A 23,273-nucleotide genomic window follows, 5' to 3' on the forward strand; every position below is an offset into this window, starting at 1 on the left:
AAAAAGGTTCTAATTCCTAGGCGCTTATACGTAAAGAAAACAGGTGTGGCACATAATACTATATATAGTCGTGTTTTTCAATTGGGAAGTCAGACCCCCCAGATGCAATCAGAAAGATCATGATTTGTTGAAAATGTTATTACAATATTTAGCAAAGAAAATCTCTCTCTCCCACTATCCATGCTCCCTTACCCTTCAAGATAAGTATTCTCTGTCAACCTCTCAAAACACATATAAATAAATTATATAGGCTTAGCATTGTCCTCACTGATGCACTTTTTTTTTTTTTTACTCTTATGATAAAATAAGGGAATCATGAAAATCTTTGATTTTGAATAAAGGATGTCCAACCTGAAAAGGGTGAAAATTGCTACTATGTGGTAATGAACAGACAGAAGGTTGAATGGTCATTATAGACCAAACACTTACAGTGGGTTTTTAGTAGGGTTTTATTTATATACTGAATTAGGTGCTTGGCTTAAATTAGTTGGGAATCTATTGCTAAACACAAGGGGGTTTCTTTATGAAAGGAGGCATGTAGTCTGGACTAACAAAATAGACAAATGGAGAAACGTATGGACAAAGCCTAGTTATATCTCACCATACTCCTTAAATGGTATGTTTAAGGGTGATTGAGAAAGAAAGAGCTATATAAAATCACTTAATTCATCACCAAAACGCAGCCATCATTGGTGCAAAACACTAGCTGTTTAACAGCACAGCAACCATTACTCAGCATTTCAGAAGAGAGAAAAAAGTCTTCCATATTCAACTGAAATTGCAGGGGAAACTTAGGCAGGCATATAGTGATCTGAGTTGAAATGTAGAGAGGATATTAATGTAGAGAGAAATTAACACCTCTACTGTTGTTAAAGATTCCATAGGATTTTTTTTGTATCCACAAAAGTCTAATCTGAAAGATAGTATCAAGAAGTGCAATGCCTCTTAATGGCATTGGGCTATTGTCTTAAAGGGAATAATGCCACCTACTGAATGAACAACTTGCATTAAATAATGTGACAGCCTCTAAAGTGGCCTGGGAAAAACCGTGTATGAGAATTACAGTTACCTCAAAAATGAGGATTTTCATGTGTTACGAAAGCATTTCTCTACTGGCTTTATTTTTTCACCATCAAAGTATCTCATTGGTTGCGTAGATGGTTTGGAGTTGGTACACAGTTTGTCTTTGCTAACAATTTGTAGTTGGAGCTTCTGGCTATTTTTTTGCTGGCTCAAAAGAAAATCACAAATAAAATGCAATACTATAGTAATCCCCCTCCAAAAAACAAACAAACAAACAAAAAACATTAAAATGGAATTAAGGTTAAGAGCATATATCAATTTAGGATTAAAAATATTACAGGGATGTTGTAATTTTTCCCAGGCAATTCTGATCTGAGATTAAATTTAAAAGACATCCAAACATGTTAAGGTATGGAAATGCACTTTAAGGCACCCAAACATGCTTAATTCTGACCTATAATTGCACCATGCAATGATCATATGGTTATGATTAATTCATTTTAGTGTTTGAGGTCCAGGATTAAATGAAACTGTTTTTTTAAAGACACTGTTACGGAGGATCTGGGGACCTGCCCCTAATTCATATTTCTTGTCAAAAGAAAAATTGTTTTTAGGGATTTTAATACAGGCCTAACTGAAACTAAGAGTAGTTACCAGTAGTTCACTGTTGAACTGGGGGAATCTATCTAATGGGACCCGCAGGGGTCAGTTCTGGGTCCAGTACTATTCAATGTTTTCATTAATGACTTGGATAATGCAGTGGAGAGCATGCTTATAAAATCCATGGATGACACCAAGCTGGGAGGGGTTGCAAGCTCTTTGGAGGACACGATTAGATTCAAAACAATCATGACAGATTGGAGAATTGGTCTGAAATAAACCAGATGAAATTCAGTAAAGCCAAGTGAAAAGTACTATACTTAGGAAGAAAAAAATCAAATGAGCAACTACAAAATGGGGAATAACTGGCTAGGCAGTAATTGCTGAAAAGGATCTGGGGGATCACAAATTGAATATGAGTCAACAATGTAATGCAATTGTGAAAAAGCTAATATAATTTTGGGATGTTTTAATAGAGGTATATTAGACCAGGGAGGTAAGTGTCTTGCTCTACACAGCGCTGGTGAGGCCTCAGCTGGAGTACTGTGTCCAATTCTAAGCATGACAGTTTAAGAAAGATGTGGACAAATTGGAAAGAGTCGTGAGGAAAGCAACAAAAATGATAAGGGATTTAGAAAACCTGATCTATGAAGAAAGGTTAAAAAAACTGGGCGTATTTAGTCTTGCAAAAAGAAGATTGAGAGGTGACCTGATAATCTTCAAATATGTTAATGGCTATAACAAAGAGGACGCTGTGTCTATTGAGGCTAGGCCAAGAGGAAATCTGCTTAATCTATAGCAAGGGAGATTTAGGTTAGATATGAGAAAAAGCTTTCTAACTATAAGCAGAGTTAACCTCTGGAATAAGCTTCCAAGAGAGGTTGTGATATCCCTGTCACTGAAGGTTTATAAGAACAGGTTAGACAAACAGTTGTCAAGGATGGTCTATGTATACCTGGTCCTGCCTCATTTCAGGTGGCTGGATTAGATGATCTCTCAAGGTCTTCCAGCCCTACATTTCTATGGTTGTATAATAATCACAAACCTGAAAAGAATTCAGAGCCATTGGTGCAAATGCAGTGAACCTAAGGTGCCCAGTTCTAAACACTAATGAAAAATGAGGGAAGTCTATGATGATTAATAACCTTATTCATTTGTATTGCAGTAATAATAAAAAACCCTAATCAGGATCAGGGTTCTATTGTGCAAGGTGTTGCACAAATATCACAGCACTTCGAGCAGTTTGTAGTAGAGAATGCAAGCGAGACAATAGAGGGAAAGTTTGTCCAACCATTTTCTTCCTGTCAAGGCCTAACTAACACCAACTATCTTTGCCTTGTTTTGCTCATCCAACTTTTCAAGAACATTGCCTGCATACTTGACAGTTCAGAAAGCATTCTTTAAAAGTGAAGAGCTCATTGTAAGGCCTGTAGCACAAGTAGTTAATTTGAGAATGTTTGACGGGAGCAGTGATACGGTTATTAGTTTTTATTTCTGTTACTAGTCCTGTCAGGATTCATTATATTCCTTTTTTTATTTCTTTGCCTCCTGATGTCACTTTTCTCTATTTATCTCTTCACAAGAAGGAAAAAGGATTATTTGTTAAATGCTTTTTTCCTGCAGACTACACCTGAATTAATGATCCAGGCAATTAAAATGCCTAGGAATGAACCTCTCTCAGCTTCCTTTGTGATGGTCAGCCAGTGACAGATGTGAGTGGTACAGAGGAAATTGCTAATGAACACAGAAAAGTGCATATCATTAGAGCCCTAATTAAGAAAATGTAAAACAGATTCTTAATTGACTGAGATACAAAGTCTGTCACTTGAAAAAGTTTATCTCATATGTAACAAATTAATAAAATTAATAAAAGTTATTCTCATATGTAACATTAATTAACCTTTTCCTTCTTATGCTGTAAGGTGGGCCATCCAATTATTTTCCAATCAGTAAACACAAAGGTAGTTTTGACATATTTGTGGTGATAAAGTATTGCAAACATAGCTACCCTCTAACCAGCTGTACAGGGCTGTCTTTCACTTTATTTTCAGTAATGTTTCCTTGAGATAAGAGGTATGCACCCAGGCATGTTGTGTGATAGTATGTTCCTTAACCCAAGTGTCTACTATACCAATACTTTATCCTCAACTACAGCTACAAATAAAACAGACAAGAAAATGTAGTGCTCCTCCCTCCAATTTAATACCCTCTCCCTTTCCTCTTTCGTTATGTTGCTTAAAAAGCTCCTTACATGTTATTCCGTATGGCTGAAATAGCCTGACAGCATTCATCCACCAACCCCCTTTGCTCCTCCTTAAAATCCACTTCTAAGAATCTCTCCTTTCTCTTTGTCATTAGTAATTGTGCACACTCTGTTCCCTGAGCGATTGTCTTGTGTCTCACCTTCTTTTTGTTTATCACATCTCACTTACATTGTAATATCTTTGGAAGAGGGAACATGTCTCTTTCAATGCACCTTACTCTGATCCCATTGAAATCAATGGGAGTTTTGTCACTGACTTAGCTGACTTAGTTGAAGCAGGATTTAGGCATTTTAACATTGTGAGAAATGTTGTGTAAACCTACTACACTATATAAATGATACAGTTAACGTTACAGTACACATTATAGCATGCCTATAGAGGTGATGCTCTAATATATGTACCAGGACAAAAAAGAGGGAACTGTATAACATTTAAAAGGGAAAATTGTTCTAACAATCTGTCTCTTTTGTTGTTTTCTGTTTAGATGTTGACCCCAGTGCAGATCAGATCAATTTGCCAGGCTATATTAGAATCTGGGAAGCAGTATGCAGTGAAGAAGAGGAAACCAGTCCCACTCATGTACTCTTACTATGGAACAGAATATCTTGGTGAGTAGAACACACCAACCACTCTAGAAAGCAAGGTGTTGCTTTGACACCAAGGTAATAGATCACATAGAAATAAGATATTGGCAGGCAGACGGTATGTACAGTCTTTGCTTTGCCTAACTGACAAATGGTCATACAGGTAAACTGACAGATATTATATGTGGGCTGCCTAAAATGAATACAATGATTAGTGCTTCTAGGTATATACTGCATATTCCCATACAGGCTCCAATATTTCCCTTCTGTAGAAAAACATAATAGGGGGAAAATCCATAAACTTTGTGAGACTCTCCTCACTGAGTTGGGGCCTTCACCTCTCTTAGGAGAGGTGTTGGCAGCTGTTGCGTATTTGTGAAATGTAGTAGAGAATTTATCTGCACTTGCATGTATGTATGAAAAAAATACTTAATTTCCTTTATTCTCAAATGTTATCACTTTACAGTGAGAATGGGCGAATTCATACTGAGTTTTTCGTGAAATTTAGGAATCTGAAAGACGTAAGTGATAACAAATCTTTGAGTTGAGTGTGTAAAACCTTTACTCAACACAGCATTAGAACTGTCTAAACAAGACAGAACACACATCTGCACCACAGGGAAATTATTTCCAGTAGAAAGAGGCAGTGCAATGGATCTGTGAGTAAAGAACATTCTTACTTTAATCATTTCTGTTCTTTACAGGTGCAGCCCATGGCCTTTCATCCATCCTTCAGATGCTGCTATCCTATTACGAATACCTCCAACCTGCAGATCAGGAGCTTGTATGGCAGAGCGTTGACTTTCTTATGGACCAAGAACAGAACTGCAACTGGCCTCCTGAACTGGGAGAGACGATTGAGCGGGAGAATGAGCTTGTGCACTGGTGTCATGGAGCTCCAGGTCCTTTTCAGATTGATGCTGTGAAGTAGCCAGATGTTACCAATTACAATGCTTTTCACACTAAATGATTCCATTGAGAAAATAACGTCAGGTCAAATTTTACTGATTTTACGTCCAGCAGAAAAATTGTTCATGCTTTTTTCAGTTAAGGTTTTGTTTTGTTTGTTTTTGTTTGTTACTGAAGTGGGTGGAAGATCAGGCAATGAAGGAAGTTCCCAAATCTCTTTGAGGTACTTTCAAGTTTGTTGTTACAAAAGCCATTAAAATCCAATAGTACAGTATCTGACCTGGTGACCTGTCTATAATGCCCTATACTCTCACACAAGAAGCCCAAGTATGATCCCTATGTTCTGATACCTTGCTCCCTTGTGTGGCAGGGGTTTCAGTGAATGATATAGCTGAGTAGCAAGGCAAGTTCTGGTTGCCTGCAGGGAGAAGATGGCCTTAGTGTACTGAAAGGGACACAGCAAGTGCCAGACTTAGTTTGTCTTCACTAGGCTGCTCCATCGGCACTGCAGCTATCGATGGAGCAGCATCAATTGAGCGGGTCTGATGAAGAATCACTCAGTTGATTGCTGAGTGCTCTCCCATCAACTCCAGTACTCCACCGGGATGAGAAGTGTAAGGCTATGTCGACGGGAGAGCATCTCACATCAGCATAGCGTAACGAAGACAACGCAGCTACTCGATGCAAGGTACATCGACTTCAGTTATGTTACTTACATAATTGATTTGCGCACCTTGCATTGACAGAGCTGCGCAGTGTAGACAAGCCCTTAGTATTTTTGGGTAGGTCTGCAAAAGAGGTTTTTGCCTCTTTCTCTCAAACATAGTCAATTTCTGTCTACTGCTGTTGCACACTTATGCACAGATCTGACCTAAGGATTTTTTTTTATGGGGAGGGGAGTGGCAAATAACTCTAGTGGCTGGTGATGGCACACTGAATGGGGAGGGCTCTGAGTTACTGCAGAGAATTCTTTCCCAGGTATCTAGCTGGGTGGTCTTGTCCACATGGCCAGGGTCTAACTGATCACTGTATTAGGGGTCAGGAAGGAATTTTCTCCTGGGTCAGATTGACAGAGACTGGGGTTTTTTGCCTTCCTCTGTGGCATGGGGCACGGGTCACTTGCAGGTTTAAACTAGTGTAAATGGTGAATTCTCTACAACTTGAAGTCTTTAAACCATGATTTGAGGACTTCAGTAACTCAGCCAGAGGTTATGGGTCTATTACAGGAATGGGTGGGAGAGGTTCTCTGGCTTGTAATGTGCAGGAGGTCAGACTAGATGATCATGATGGTCCCTTCTGACCTTAAAGTCTATGAGTATGCACTAACAAGATGTTGATTGTGGAATTTCCCCACATTTAAGACTCCTAAGGAGGAGGGGAGCCTTTCATCTGAATTCCATGGCAACTGACCCCAGCTGAGGCTCTCACCCTCGCTATAACAGTGTTTGCCTGTACTGTTGTACATTGAAATTGCTTCTCACCAGTACACTATAGCTAACTGTTTTTTACTGACTTTATAAAGTAAACCTAGGGGCAAAAATTGACACAGTGCTCCAGGACCATTCATTCTCTTCAACCAAGTTCTGGAGCAGAGACCCATTTATTTTAAACACATTCTTTTTAAATTGCAAACGCGCAACATCATTAGAGCCCCTTAACGTTCATTCAGTTGATGCTTTACTTTTTTTCTGACGTGTAAGGAGTGAAGGTCCCTCTTTCTTGTTCCTTCCCTGTGAGTGAAAGGAAGTGAAACCAGCTTTATTCAGTTAATTTCTCTCCTGGAAAGAAAGGAATTTAGACTCCAATGGGAGTTTGGTCCACTGTGTGTGTGCTGGTGATATCAGTGTGACAGAGGCCTCTCCGGTGACCTCTCCTGCACTCTGCCGATGAATCCATCTCCCTGCTAGTATTTCTAACACTACCAACCTCGAAAAAATTTCAAATGGCCACAATCTCTTATTACAGAACAGCCTGTTGGATGAAAGTCTCTTGCTTCCTTCTCAAAAGTGAATATTTCCTTACAAAATTATACACTAGTTTGTGGTGCAGGACAGGCAGTATTTAGTCCCGTACCAGTGAAAGGTTTATGGTCTGCTACCTCACAACACATCAGGGCCAGAGATGGATGATTTATACCATTAGAAAACAGGTTCTTTCCAATGGGATACAGCACTTACTTTTAGCCCTAGTTAGGACCAAGATATCAAGTGGTTAAAATTGTGATGCTTACAGGAAAGTTATTTTAGAGCCTTCTGAATGTTTATGATTTTCCTTTCCCTGGGAATCCTATATATTGTGTACTTTATCACTCACGAGTAATGCAGCCATCTCAATATCACACCACTATATGTTATGTATATGTAACTGAAAGTTATTCTAAACAGGTTTTTTTAGAGCTTGTATGTTTTTAAAAATTGACTATATTTTGTTATCCCTTTTTGTGTAATATCTCTCTTTTAGTTACCATGAATCCAACTGCACAGGGATCAGATGGAGATTATAACTAATAAAACTGACTCACCTCTAAAAATGACTAAAAATGGCTTTTTCACACTGACTTCCAGCATCTCAGGACCTGCCATGGCTAGAATAAAGTGCAATGTGTCCCATTGGAAACGGGGTTAGTTCCTATTTCTAGCTCTGTAGAAATGTGAGTCACTGGGTCTTAAACCTGTCACTGGTGCAAGACTAACTATTGCCTTGATCTTGATACATCCTTGACCTTGGATCAATGTGATTTGGTGGGGGATAGCACAAAGTTGTTGGGAGAGAAGGAAATGTCTTGTCTTGTGGCTGGCTGATTTAAACACAGTAACGTAGCTGCTGTTTTAAGCTGCTCAGGGGTGTGGAATGTTAGTCCGGGAATGAGATGAGCTAGTGGGCAGACTGCATGTGAGGTTTTTAAAGGTGCATGATAAATGTAACTTATCACATAGCTCTCAATTTATCAGATTGCTACCACCCCAACATATGTGGCATGTACACTCAGGTAAATATATATCCTGTATGAGAATTTCCATATTCTTATGTATTGATCATATAGAATTTTACCAGCTTGACTGTACTTATAAAAACAAAACTGATTTCTCTGCTGTTTCCCTAGGTATTGCATACCTGTTTGCTAAAGCTTTCCTGATTTCCAAGAAGCCCCAGTATCTAGATACATGTATCCGCTGTGGGGAACTAACGTGGCAGAAGGGCCTGCTGAAGAAGGGACCTGGAATTTGCCATGGAGTGGCTGGTAGTGCCTATGTATTCCTACTCCTATACAGGCTTACTGGAAATTCAAAATACATCTATAGAGCACAAAGGTTAGCAACACCTCACTTGGCATTGGGAGTTTTTATTACAGAGTTTTTATGAAATACAAAGAACCCTCGCAGAACCTTGCATAGTCTCTGACCACCATCTCTTCAAGTAGCTTAAATCTTTAACATCCAAAACAGAACAAAAAATGCCTTGAGCCAGCAGAACAAAAAACTTTAAACAGGGACATTCTATCTCTCGAGCAGAACATGCTGACAAGTTTTCTATTCGGGCAACCTATTTCTTTCTCAAACTAGACCAGCATCTTTTTACGATCTGCCTCCAAATGGGGTCATGGGTAACTGATTATATTAACTGATGAGGCACTTCTAGTGGGACTCTGCAAAGCTTTACTGGGATTAAACTCAAAGGGTCCATGCTACTTACTGGCTTGGTGTACCTTCCCCTACAGTTGCTATGGGCAGTGTGGGCTATAGGACTAGAAGAATGGCTCTAGATGGCACTGAAGATCTGGATATGCTCAGCGCCAAATATGGCGTGGATACATACCCATTAAGTACAGGACTGAGTTCATAACTCCTCTAACAGGGTATTGAATAGGTGTAATGTTATTGACTTTTAGCCATTACCAGCCTATGCTGAGCCTGTCCAGAAATACAGCAGTGAAAACCTCCATATCCTATGCACAAATACCTGAGAATTGCAGCTCTCACTACACAGCTGAGTGAAATAAGCCTCTTGTTTCATATTGATTCTCTCTGGTTTTCACAACATTTAGCACTGTCTCTCAGTACGTATTACACACAGGTCTCATTCCCTCTCATTTTCACCAGTTTTACATCAGTAACTCCATTGACTTCTGATAAACCCTGGCTTAACTGGAACGAGGATGAGGGCTATGTGTAATTAATCAGGGAGCAGTTATTTTTAATTCAGATTTTTTTTTCTGATATATTGAAGCGCTTTTAAATGATGATCTGTTTGTTTCATTTTCCTAAGCAAGGGGGAAATGGTTCAGTAATCACACTGACTTATTTTCAATGCTATTAATTTTACAGTATTTTGAGAGTTTTTCACCTGCTTAAGCACTTCTGTAATAAGAGTTTCTCACATCTGTCCAAAAACCATTGCTTTTCTGCATCCTGCTGGATCCTGCTGAAAAAAAGACCAATATAAAAACAATTTAAAGAACAACAACCTTGCATTTATACACTTATAAATGTTATACAGAGATTATACACAAACATTTATATACAAAAAAAAGCTTGTGGAGCTCAGACGAGCACTTAGCATATCAAATATATAAATACGGATTGCCGCATTTCTGTTCTTGATCAAATGGACCTCAGTTTGATGTGGGGAAAAGGTGTAAACAAATTTGCAGGTAACATCAAATAACTAGCAGTTATGTGAAACTAATAATGTTCTTTCTGTTGAATGTCTTCACACGAATGACAAATGAACAGATACACAGGGATGGCACCAAAGCAAGTTGCGTAAAGAGAGAGATAATAAAGACTTCTTCATTTTTTGTCTTTACTGTTTCTTAGGTTTGCAGAGTTCTTATTTACAGAAGAATTTAAGGCTGGTTCCCGAGCATTAGAAAACACATATAGTCTGTATGAAGGCTTCTCGGGGACTGTGTGTTTCCTGATTGACTTGCTGCAGCCCAACCAGGCTGAGTTCCCTCTCTTCAGTGTCTTTGTCTAGAGAAGGACGTTTTCCAGTGCCATATCGGAACAGCCATGCAGAGGCACCTGCAGTTTCACTTATCTGTAAAGGGAGGCTATTTACAAAATAAGCCACATTCAATGGTACCACTAATGCTAGCCTTAATTTTGCTGGGGTGGGGGTGGAGGATCAGGAAAAAGCCTAAATATACTGGGGCTTGGGGAGGGAAGTATGGGATATAACAGTTTAAAAATAAAAGGGAAGAATGAAGTGGTTTTTCAAAACGGGTAGAAATTCAGTTGTACTAAGGGAAGTAAAGTCTTCTGATTATTCAAATGGGAGTGAAAGAGGCATTAATCTTTAACATGGTCGTCATGCAGGAAAACAAAATGGAAATTTGAACAGTGGGGACATGCACCTGTAACCTGATGTTATTTAATTCTAATCTTATATTGTACATAATATTCACGCAGTTAAAATATAAAAGTAACAATTTCCATGTTGCGGTATTTAGAGAGCTGCTCTAATTGCTTTTTATTCTGTTGTGGAAAACAATCTTGGAAATATGTTTTTCTTAAATTAAAAGAGACAACTGGATTCTGCCATGATCTGGACTCAGGGCTGTTTTAATCCTGCAGTTATTACCTACAGCCTTATTTACAGATGCAGACTGAAAAAAGTGTTATACACCTTAAGAGCCACAACACACCCAATTCAGTCAAAAGCAAAAGACCTAGCACTTAAGCCTTAATAGAATCTCTATATATATCTCAGCACAGTAATCATCACATTTTAATTTTTTCTTAATTTTTTCTGGTGCTGCAAATTATAACCACCTAGTTATGGCTCAGGAGTTTTCAGTGCAGATGGAAATCTTTGTCAAAACCCCAAAAAAATCTAGAATATGGGAATAAATACAAAAATTCAGATTCTAGGCAAAGAGTGCGTTGATAGTGTTACCGTACAAGACTCAGTTTTCAGATAGGAACCCAGTGACATTTTTTAAATATCTGGAAAAAAGTAAAAATATTCTATAAAGGCACTGGATTAGATAACTCTTACTTTGCTATTTTATTATGTTCAATTTCCAATAAATATAATTTTATTGATTTTTTTTTATTTTATTTTTTTTTATTTTTACTTGTTCCTTATAAGTGCTGGGAATTGGAGGTGTTAAGTATTCATCATCTGTTCTTTGATAGCTTTCCATCTCTGTCCTTTAGCAGAGTTTGTTCTTTCTGATTTACATTCAGTAAGGAATCTCTTCTAATTTGCCATGTATTCTAAAAGTAACAGAAAACAAGTTTACAGTCTTCTCTTGTAACCCTTGCTCATGAAGGTTATTCTTAGCCATGTGGGTAGTGTCATTTGGGACTAAATGTGAGAGTAGCAACTACTTGTGTAAGGGTTGCAAGATAGGGCCCTGTATTTAATAGCCATTCCGCTACAAGAAAACAGATACAACCACTTTGTTTTCAAAAGCCTCGAGCCCAACCTGTTCTCTTGAAGTCAAAGGGTGTTTTGCCATTGACTTCAGTATGAGCAGGGTGAGACATCTCATTTATTGCAGCATATATAAAATACAAACAAAAAATATATCGCAGTCTCTTGGGATTTAATTATTTATCATTTTAATCCTGCAATACCTTCTAAGAAAACCTCCTTACACTTTAACAGTGAAGTTCCCAGGCTTCTTCAAAAAAATTGGAAAACCATTCAGTTTTCTCCTTAATAAAATGCTTGTGGTGTGGTTGCATTAATTTAGACTTGACCGTGCCTCAAAGATTGAAAAAAACTCAGCACATGTTTTCAGTGTTTCTTTAGTAGCAAACAATTCATGAGTTGATAGTAATAATGAACAGTTAAATATGTAGGGTGGGATTTTCAAAAATGTATAAAGGAGTGAGGCACCTCATTTCCTCTGGGAGTTGGGCTCCTAACTCACTTGGGAATTCTGAAAATGCCAGCCATAATGTAAATCTGGATTTTCAGTTCTTTCCTCCTCCTAACCCCCATCCACTTGCAAAATTCCCCTCATACTTATCCTGCTGCAACCTTTATTGTAGTTTTTAAGAGGTAGGCAGATACACAACTTGCCTGCAGATGTCAGTGCTTCTATGAGTGAGATACAACAAAGTCATAAGCTTTTCTATGTTCCATCCTTGCTGCCTTTCTGTCACCTCCAGGCTGAGACAAAATGCTTAGTAGAAGTTACCTATTCTTTCTCCAGGACCAGAATCTCACAATTTGAAACATAATAATCCTTGCAGATTCTGCCACCATGATATGATAATAGTTCATGTTAGGAGAATCTCACCCACCTTCCAAGAGTAGAACAAACAAATGACAGAATCTCTTTTATACACTAAAGTAAAATCCCAAAATGTGTTTGGTTGCTGAAGTATCGGCCATAGGAATTTAAGGGGTTTAATAGTGTTTCTGATTGTGCTTTTTTTAAAGCAAAGGGGTTACGCTTTGTCATACATTGTGTTTGTTGCTGCTTATTTATGGGAAATGTGATGTATCCTGTTATTGTGTAAAGTGATAGATTAGGTATCAGCCTTTGGAGCTATATACTATTTATGAGCGTTGGCAAATCGTCTGCAAATAGTTACTGTTGAATAATTTATTTTTGTTGGCGATAGAATAGTAGATCCAAAATATTGAGGTTTAGTGATTTTAGGATTCGTAGAGCTGGGTACAATGTATAATTTTCAACAAAAGAAATGTGTGTTCTAACAAATATCTATTTTTTTCTAGCACTCAAGCTTCTCAGCATCAGAAATATATTTATTTTATGCCAGTTTTAAATCTCAGCTTTGCTTACATGTTTTTTTTCTTTTTCTCCCCTCCACCCATGTTATGAATCACTTCAAAAGGCTGAATTAGCTGTCTAACTTCTTTGTTTTTGAAAACAAAACACACTACTGTAGGACTGTTTATTTTAGTGTAAAAGGAGATGTCCACATATTTATATTATGTTACTTTCTCACCCCCAGCTGGCCACTGCTCATTGGCTCTGCCACTTCCCTGCTGCTAAACATAATCGTTGTACTGTGTATAGACTGTCATTGACCTCTCAAATCAAACAAAAATGAACAATGAAATTAATTTGTAGAGAATATTTCCAGTTCTACTGTAACTCATTTCTATTAAGACAGTCACAAGAGGGTGGGTAAAATGGTCTAATTTTCCAAAATAGATACCTAAATTGTCCTTGGAAATATGCACAAATGAACACATAGACACTTGTTACCCTTCAAGACTTTTCTGTTACCTTTGTAAATAAGTAATGTCACTTTGATGTTCCTGGTACTAAATATATGAAATGCCATGGATAATATGAGAACATTGATTATTTCGACGGGCACATTATGTTACGTTTTAAGTGTCACCATGGTAGGTATGTGCAAAATATATAGTTGCAGGTGCAAATGGGATAATTCTTCAGGCAGTGAACCATTTACACATGTAATTACAGAGTTTGCAAACATAACTGCATGTTTTATGCATGTAGTTATCTGTTCTGACCCATGCATGTATTATTGAGAATACATCTTAGTTGCCTCTTTTTAAAAATTTGACCAGTAATGTTTATGGACAAAATGTCTCTCTCAGCTCTATAGAGCACATATCAACTCTGATGGTCTACTCCACCTACCTGTTCTGAACGTCCATTGACAGAACATCAGTGGATGTTCTCTTCCAGTGTGACAATCACAATATCAGATATGAGAATTGCTGTACAGATTTAAGAGATTAATCTTGCTATAAAGAACCACATGGGTGAACTAACATTGGCTAACACAAGTGGTTTATGTTGCTGTGAGAAGAAATTTGAATTGTATTTAAATGTTCTGGATTTAGTAGTAAGTAACATTAAGGATAAATTGAAGAGAAATGAGATGATGTCCAAAAACCACATCACTAAGGGAACAACATACTGCAAAGCCATAAGCCAGAAAAACTCAGGGCCCTCAAACCAATACTGCATTTTAGAGATGTGAATAAGCATTTTCCAAAAGAATAGCACAGAGTTTGCTTCATTGCACAAATATTGTACAGTATGCACTGTACTTAACAGATTTCTGCTGCCTTGAATTAATGCCGGTTATAGCAAAGTCATCACAGGTATACTCTCTGAAAAAATTCTGTCTATATAGGAATTGTCTGTAATTGTACCTACTGCTATCCATTCATATAGATTAATTTAATAAGTGGAATTGTGAAGAAATGCTCAATGTGTGAGTATTCCAGAAAAGAAGGGGTTGAATTACACAAACTTTTTGACCTAATAAAACTCCTGACTAATTTATATCCAATGATTGTTCTGTCATTTCTAGTTCTGTAGTCTGTTTGTAACATTTATAGTCATGTTTTGACAAATCTATACATCAATAAGAAACTGATTTATCTAAAAAGATGAAACGCTCTAGTCCCTTATTAACAAATATATAGAGCCACTGATGTTCTTCATGTGATGACTCAACATGAAAGCTAAGGCAATTAGGTTCAAATACAGCAATACAAATAATTTTTTGTTTTAATTAAAACATACTTTGCATAGCAATGTGTTGATAGTTGAATAGAAGGTATTTTATAATACAATGATATTCCTAAAAGTGTTAGGTAATATATACCAACAAAAAATGTATATAGAACTCCTGGGGTCAATCATATACTATATATGGGGAGGAGGGAAATCTTCTTAAATATTTGTTTCCTATTGGGCAAGAGTACTACAGGAACTAAAATTAAGTTGTGCTTCAGTCTTCACTACCATTTAAACATGTCTGTCAAGACGAAAGGTTTGCACTAACAATGGGCCTGCTTTTCTCCTGTGTTTGACCTTGTGTAGTCATTTAGGACCCGATCCGACTCATTGAAATTAATTATAAATCTCTTGCTGATGTCAGTGGTGCAGGATAAGGTCATTACATCTATGTGAAGCAGATGTAAAATTACCATTCTGGGCCCCAACCCTGCAAACTCTTATGCATGCATTTAAGTTTATTCACATGAGTTGCACATTGACATCAAGCCCCACTGAAGTCATGGGAGAACAGTTAAGCACATGACATATGTTTGCATGATCAAGGCCCTATCTGATAGCATTTTACATCTGCTTTGGCTCAATTTAGCTAAAAATATGCATGCATACATACATACAAGTGTACAAGGGAAAGTAGATTGCATTGCTAACATAGGTATTATTTCATATCTAATATATGTTAGTTATGCTGATCATTTGCTATATTCCAGCATATATGGTATTCATTTCTTGTGTAATAAGCAAGTGCTGTATCCTAGCTTCACTTTTTATCTGTGACATCCGCACACCATGGTATAGTTCCTCTAGAACTAAGATTGATTTTACCCTTATAGAAATGCACCTTGTTGGTTTAAAACACCTGCTGTTATAATGTTTGAAACACTGTGATCTTTCAAGATGTGTTTATTGTATTAGCTTTGCATTGTAGATTATACATGCATTGGTAGAAGCTAGAGTTATAGCATTTTAAAGCAGGGTTGTTAATATTGGCTTAGCAATGATAGAAAAAAATCTATGTATACCCCAATTGTTAATATAAAAGCTCTGATTATCTTTTGCCTTACAGTAAAAGCCTAATCTTAAATGTTACGGATATTTGTATTGATTGACTAATTGTTCTTGAGAACACTCACTGTAGGTGCCACTTTCCCCCCTGAATCAGTACTGACTCAGTGTCCCAGTACTATTCTTGGCAGCACTGAAGGTGAGGTCTTTTGGATGAGAAGTAAAAGTAAGATCTGGACCACCTGTGGTTATTAGTGATCCCATGGCATTTTTCATGTTACCTTTGGTGTGTTGGTCAGTTTCCAATTCAGGCAAATATTTTCAGCCTACCTAAATTTCACACACACACGTCTTCCCTCCCCCACTTAAAGGGCCCAATCCTCAAAGGACCTTAGATGGCACAGTAGTAAAAATACACCTGAGCCCTCTCTTCACTATTGCTTCTGTCTGTGCTGCCACCCGTGGAGTAACAAATTGTGGCGCTGTGGTGAATTATGGGCTCCAAATTTGCCGGTGCAGATGCAGATCTAGAAATATCCCAAACAAAAGGCAGTTATTACTTTTTCTCCTAATATTTGTGATATCTGGAACTGATACATAGCAGTGTTCATGATATTATTGTGTAATAATGTTATGAACACTGTGACTTCATCAGTAAATGGAAATTTTGGACATGGGGTTACTGGAATATTTATTACATATTGATAATGCTCAAATTCAGTGGGTCTGTACAGGCAGGTGACAATAGTTTCTCATATAAGAACACCTAAGCACACGCTTGAAAGACAGTAGTACCTTTCCAGGGTGTAGGCTGAAGTGACACCACTGTTTTGTGGCAGGAGCTGAGAGATCAAAGGGTGTTAAACAATTAAAAGGTGTCTTAATCCCTGTGAAGGGTGATGAGTCCCTGGAGCTGTCCAGCGTGAGTCAGTGAGCTTTCATAGACAAACTGACAGAGAAAGAGGCTCTGTGGAAGGGTCTATACAGAGCTAGTTCTTCCAGATCCCCATGCAGAAGACAGATAAGCAGCTGGTAAGCTAGGCATGTGTAGTGGTGTTCTGTTGTTTTTAAGATAAGTTTTACTCTGAAATGCTTAGGTTCTAAATACATGATACTTTGCTTTAAGAAGGTCATTTGGTCACTGATCACTAGTGTCATCAACCTGGATGGGAAAGAACTGCCGGGTTTGGACATAAGGCAGACCTGCTGAGGTGAATCACGATTGTTACACACGGGACTGCAATACAGGGCTCAGTCTAAGAGTGCGACAATCACATGCTTCCACCCTGAAAGACTGGGGATGGTTAGAGGCCTGAGAGCTAGAGGGGGTGAGCTTGGACAGGCTAGGAGAAGTCAGAGGTTCAGTTTGCCCAGTAACTGAGACAATACCGATTGCTCTGACTGTTTGTTAGCTAATATTTTTTTAAAGCCACCATATCAGTAAGGATGTGTCCACATTGCTACATAACCTTCAAACTTCATTCATCTTTTAGAAAGTATGTGCCACTATGCAATAGCAGTGGGTGTCGCTGACAAGCAGGATACTAAGAATTAATGTTCTTAACCCGCAAAGCAGAATTTCACTTTGATGGGGCATTTTAAATACTTGAATTGCTGGATGGGTTCATTAAATTGTTCCTTTTTTAGGGTGGCACCAGTTCGCAGAGAGTGTGCACAAAAAAAGCCACAAAGCACCCTTTTTCCTTCTCAGCATGAATTTTGTTAGATTGTTATGCTAGCATATTTGACACAGCATAATTGCGATGGACTAATTGTTTTTTTCACCATTTAAATGACATCAGACAGAGGGGCGTCTGTCTTCTTAGGATGAGGGGTTTTTTTTTTAACCATGGGGAAGCAAGCAAAGTGTCAGGCCCTACTGGGACTCCTACAGAGGAAGGAGGGTTGTGGTAAGAAATTCATCTAATACTCTATAAAAGCTGGTGTTTGGTTTGAGAAAATGGATGAGGTCTTTTTTAAAGCTGTTTGCTCCTCCCTGCTGAGAACACTATCAGTGATGACTTATGTTAATTTCCAACAGTGCTCCAGTCAGGAGCAGAGACCCATTGTGTCAGGTACTGTACACAAACATAAAACATAGACCCTGTGGTTAGAAAAGTACTTATTCTTCTTAGAGTGCTTGCTCATGTCCATTCCACTATAGGTGTGTGCACGCCTTTGTGCACGGTTACCCGGAACTTTTTTCCCCTTAGCAGATCCCGTAGGGCTGGCTCCAGCGCCCCCTGGAGCCCTGTGCATATGCCACAGTATATGAGGTCCTGCCAGCCCTATGCCCCCTCAGTTTCTTCTTTCTGCCTGTGACGGTTGCTGGAACTAGCCTTGCTCTCAGCAAGTACTATTCCCCTTGTTTGGACTTGTTTGATATTCTAAGTTAGTTTTAGTTAGTTAAGTAGTAAAGTGCTGTTAAGAGTAGTTAGAAATAAGGCAAGTCCCTGCGTGGACTTAAAGCGGCCAGGCCACGACCCGGTCACCAGGCTTCAAGCTGTGCGCCTCCTGCAGGAAGGCCTTCCTTCTCAGTGACCCCCACGACTGTGCCTTAAGTGCTTGGGGGAAGCCCACAGAAAAGAGAAATGCAAGATCTGCAGGGCTTTCAAACCAAGGACTCAAAAGGACCAAGAAATCCGGTTGAAAGCCCTGTTGATGGAGACAGTGCTCCACCTGGCGTCCAAGCCGACCTGCTCCACCTTGGTACCGAGCATGACCTCGGTACAGAGCGCACCGTCAGCACCACCCTTGACTCAGCACTGCGCAACATTGCCAGCACTGAAGAAGCAGCGTGCGGATCGTGGACACTCCCCTGTGCCATCGGTACGGGCAGGGTCGAGTATGGAGATGCATGGGACCCGGTCCGTCAAGACTTCTCTGGTGCCTGCATCTCCGGTCAGGGAGTCTCCCCCAACTCCTGGGAGTGGGAGAGTGCCCCTGCTGACGCCGTCAACACTGGAGGCTTTTCAGACAGCAAGAGCCTGGTTGGCCTGTCCTACGCCTCCCCTCCGCCGAGGAAGAAGGGGCCGGTGTCACATGGGAAGCCCACATTGGGTCCCCCTGAATGGCGGTGGAGATCCCCGGTACGGGGAGGAAGATCTCCCACCAGACGGTCTCCAAAGATAGAGCAGAGTCGCTCCCCTAATAGTCGCTCCAGGTCGGTGTTGTCGAGCCAACCTACCCCAGAATGGGACGTGGAGTCTCCCTCTCAGCGCCGACATTGATCCCTGGCACTGGAGGTAGCACATGCCAGGAGGTGACACTGGTCAAGGTCTGCCAAGTGGCACTCGGACAGCTCCAGTTCCAGATCCCTGGCACCAAGGAGTTGGCCCGTACCCAGACAGCGCAGAACCCGGTTGCCATTGGAGGACTCGGCACCGAAGGGTTCACCCACACCAAGGTGGCACGGAACCCTGTTGCCGGAGGAAGATCCAGCACCGCAGAGTTTGCGGCACGGAACCCGGTTGCCGGAGTCCGGCTCGGTACCGAGGAGCTCAGAACAGCGCCAACCTTGGACACCGAAGGTGTCTGCAGGGCCACAAGGCAAGCAGCAGCAGAAACTGTCGGCACTGAGACGACGCTCTGGTACTTCTAGCTCTTTGGAGTGTACCCCCAAGTGTCAGCACTTGTCCGCGGCGACGGAGGCAGTCCTCATCGTCCTCCAGGTCAGAGGTGTCGAGGGAAGTCCCTAGCACAGAAGGGTGCCTGGGACTGAGGACAAGCACGGCACCACCGGTCCAGGGCCTCAGACTATGACAATGACTTGGGGGTATCCAATGGGGGACAGTTGTCAGGTGGGCTGACGGCCCCATAAAGCATCACAGCCTGTGGCGCAGTCAGCTCCAGGTTGGTCCCAGGGACAATGACCACAACAATGGCTTTATTGGGCCCCATGGATTATCCAGGTAGGGCTGGGGCCCCAATCCATTATGTTGTCGGGGTTGCAGTCCATGCCTCCGGCATAGGAGAAGGCCCATAGGCACCACTCCTTGGATGAGGAGTTGGACCCCCTGGAGGGAACCTCAGTGGGTGCAACCCTTTGCCAGGAGGGGGCGCACCCATAGGACACGCCTCGGCAGTCCTCTTCATCCTCTCTTGATGAAGCAGTCTCTCGGGATCACTCAGCGCCACTGGAGGATTTCAGGGGGCACCAGGAGCTGCTCAAGAGTGTGGCCTCCAACTTGGGGCTGGAGGTGAAGGAGTTAGAGGAGGCTGAAGATAGCCTCTTTAATGTGCTGGCGGCGGCGGCTGCCCCAGCAAGAGTGGCCCTCCCAGTCCATGAAAGGGTCCTTAAGATTGTAAAGGCCTTGTGACAAACCCCTTCCTCGGTCGCCCCTACATCAAAGGTGGCCGAGAAGAAATACTACGTCCTGGGTGAGGGGTTTGAGTATTTGTTCACGCACCCCGCCCTGGGAACCCTGGTAGTAGATGTGGCTAACCAGAGGGACAAGCAAGGTCAGCCAGGGTCAACTCCCAAGGACAATAAGAAGCTGGACTTGTTTGGGAGAAAAATTTATTCCACGGCAAGCCTGCAGTTCAGGATTGCCAACCATCAGGCCCTCCTGGGCAGGTATATTTCAACCTGTGGGACTCCCTCAGGTGGTTCGCTGAGGCCCTGCCCCAGGACCAGGCTGCAGACTTTAGCACTATCGTGGAAGAAGGAACTGTGGTAGCTAGGGCAGCGCTCCAGACATCTTGTGACGCTGCTGACTTGACGGGCAGGGCCATAGCCTCCGCCATCTGTATGAGAAGGTGTTCATGGCTGCAATCCTCGGGCCTGTCCCAGGAGGTGCAGCAGGCTATTCAGGACCTCCCCTTTGATGGGTTGGCCCTAGTCTCGGACCATACCGATGCAAAGTTGTGCGGTCTGAAGGACTCCAGGGCCATGCTTCACTCCCTCGGCCTTTACACGCCCCAGTTTTCCAGGCATCAGTCACGGCCCGAGGTGCAGCAGCAGCCAAGGCCTCCGCCCAGGCCTTTCCAACCCTATAGGAATAGGGATAGGAATAGGGAGGTGGTTTAGAAAGAGAAACCAGCCCCCCAGCTTGTCCTCAACTCCCCAGAAGGGGCACCCCAGGAGGTTGGGCAACCAAAGGAGGCAATTTTGATGGTGCACCTGAGGGTGGCACCCCAACTGCTCTCCTGGATCCACCCCATCCCTTCCTAAACAGGTTAAGGCCTTTCTATCCTGAATGGGCAAAGAACACTTCAGACCGTTGAGTCCTTGGGATAGTCTCAGGAGACTGTGCCCTACAGTTTACATCTACCTCTCTCCCCCCTCCCCCCAACAACCCTCCCCCCTGTCCCTCTTCAGGGACCCCTCTCACGTGCAACTCCTCTTGAAGGAGGTGGACATCCTCCTCAACCTGGGAGCGGTGGAAATGGTCCCTCAGGGCAGAAGGGGGAAGGGGTTCTATTTGAGGTACTTCCTCATCCCCAAAGCGAAGGGGGGTCTGAGACCCATGTTAGACCTGTGTCATCTAAACAAATATGTCAAATGAGAGCCTGCTTGGTGTAGGTCCAGCAGGAAACCAGCAGCAGGAAACCTTTTACACAGGTCGTGTATTGGGTTAAGTGGAGGCGGTTTACCTGCTGGGCAGAGTCCTGGAGTATTCCACCCAGCCTCTCACCTATATAGGCAATCCTGGAGTACCTGCTCCAGCTAAAGCTCCAGGGTCTGGTGCTGGCCTTGTTGAAGGTTCACCTGGCGGCCATTTCAGCCTTCCATCAGTCACTAGAGTGGAGATCTCAGTTCTCCCATCCCATGTTGGTCAGGTTCCTCAAGGAGGTGGAGTGGCTTTATCCGCAGGTCCGTGACCCGGTACCTCCCTGGGATCTCAACCTGGTCCTCTTGAGACTCACGGGGCCCCTCCTTTGAACCCATGGCTTCATGCCTTTGCTGATCCTTTCATGGAAGGTAGCCTTCCTGGTGGCCATTACCTCAGCCAGGAGGGTCTCCAAGATTAGGGCCTTGACCTCAGAGCCCCCTTATACAGTATTCTACAAGGACAAGGTACAGTTGAAGCCACATCCAGCCTTCCTACCCACGGTGGTTTCCCAATTTCATTGTAATCAAGATATTTTTCTCCCCATGTTTTTTCCCAAACCACACGGTTCGGAGGAGGAGAGGAAATGGCACTTGCAGGATGTGAGGTGAGCCCTGGCCTTCTACATCGAGCATACAAAGCCGTTCTGGAAATTGACGCAGCTCTTTGGCGCAGTGGCCGACCGGATGAAAGGCTCACCTGTCTCCACCCAGTGCATCTCCTCATGGATTACAGCATGCATCAAGTTCTGCTACGAGCAGGCGAAGGGGCCACTTCTGGGAACCATCACAGCGCACTCAACCAGAGCTCAAGCCTTGTCTACAGCCTTCCTGGAGAGAGTGCCCCTGCAGGACATCTGATTGTTGGTGCACACCTTCACGTCCCACTATGCCATTGTCCAGCAGGTGAGAGAGGCCGTGGGATTTGGCAGAGCGGTGCTGAGGGCAGTTCACCGGTAACTCCTACCCACCTCCAAAGCTATTGTTTGTTGTTCACCTATAGTGCAATGGACTCGAAGAAACACTCCAAGAAGAAAACAAGGTTACTTATCAATAACTGCTGTTCTTCAAGATGTGTTGCTCATGTCCATTCCACAACCCACCCCCCATCCCAGCTGCCAGAGTTGGCAGAAAGAAGGGACTGAGGGGGCGTAGGGCCGGCAATGCCTCTATACCACGGCATGTGCACGGGGCTCCAAGGGCCGCCGGAGCCGGCCCTACGGGATCTGCTGAGGGGAAAAAAGTTCCGGGTAACTGTGTATGGAGGCATGCACTCATCTATAGTGGAATGGACATGAGCAACACATCTCAAAGAATATTAGTTACTGGTAAGTAACCTCGTTTTTGTGGAGGCTCTGACACTGGGAAGCTCCATTTCTCTACCCATCTGGTGATGTTGCTGCTCTGAAAACTCAAGAACTGTAATCCATTACTTTAGAGTTAGGCAGCAAGGTCTGGAGTCCTGTCCACCCTACAGCTTTCACCATTTCTACCAGTAGTGTTTCTGCACTGTGAAGAATTATGGATCAGTTTTTCCCCAAAAGGAGATGAAGCCTAGGCTGCAGTCCCTAAGGGTGTCAAAAGCAGAGTGAAAAGTCAAAAATCTACTCCCATTCCCTCTTAATTAGTTTCTAAAACAGAGTTCCTCAGCAGCTGGTCTCTAGGGTCCACAAGAATCCATAAACCAGCATTAAGCTTTCTGTGGTGTTGTATTGAAGCAATATGGACCCACCCTAAAGGATTCAGGAACTTGCATGCCCATGGTCAGCTAGTGAAAGGTGGCTGAATGGGGAGATCAGTGTTCCATTATGAGAGAGGTTAAACTAGGGAAAGCTTGGTTAAAACTT

The 23,273-nt window shown here is 41.8% G+C and overlaps 1 protein-coding gene across 1 annotated transcript in view; it reads left to right on the plus strand.

Moving 5' to 3' along the window:
• The window catches only part of LANCL3 (LanC like family member 3), a 33,707-nt gene extending 22,189 nt beyond the window's left edge, over positions 1 to 11,518 (plus strand). Inside the window, exons 2-5 of the mRNA XM_067545112.1 lie at positions 4,372 to 4,495; positions 5,176 to 5,373; positions 8,484 to 8,691; positions 10,198 to 11,518. Coding sequence (XP_067401213.1) covers positions 4,372 to 4,495; positions 5,176 to 5,373; positions 8,484 to 8,691; positions 10,198 to 10,357 — 690 coding nt within the window. The 3' untranslated portion in view covers positions 10,358 to 11,518. The remainder of the gene's footprint in view (positions 1 to 4,371; positions 4,496 to 5,175; positions 5,374 to 8,483; positions 8,692 to 10,197) is intronic.
• Positions 11,519 to 23,273: the final 11,755 nt, after the last annotated feature.

The sequence above is a fragment of the Emydura macquarii genome, unplaced genomic scaffold (assembly GCF_026122565.2).
Source record: "Emydura macquarii macquarii isolate MOO-44397 ecotype Brisbane River unplaced genomic scaffold, CSIRO-AGI_Emac_v2 contig_1043, whole genome shotgun sequence".
Taxonomy (NCBI): domain Eukaryota; kingdom Metazoa; phylum Chordata; order Testudines; family Chelidae; genus Emydura; species Emydura macquarii.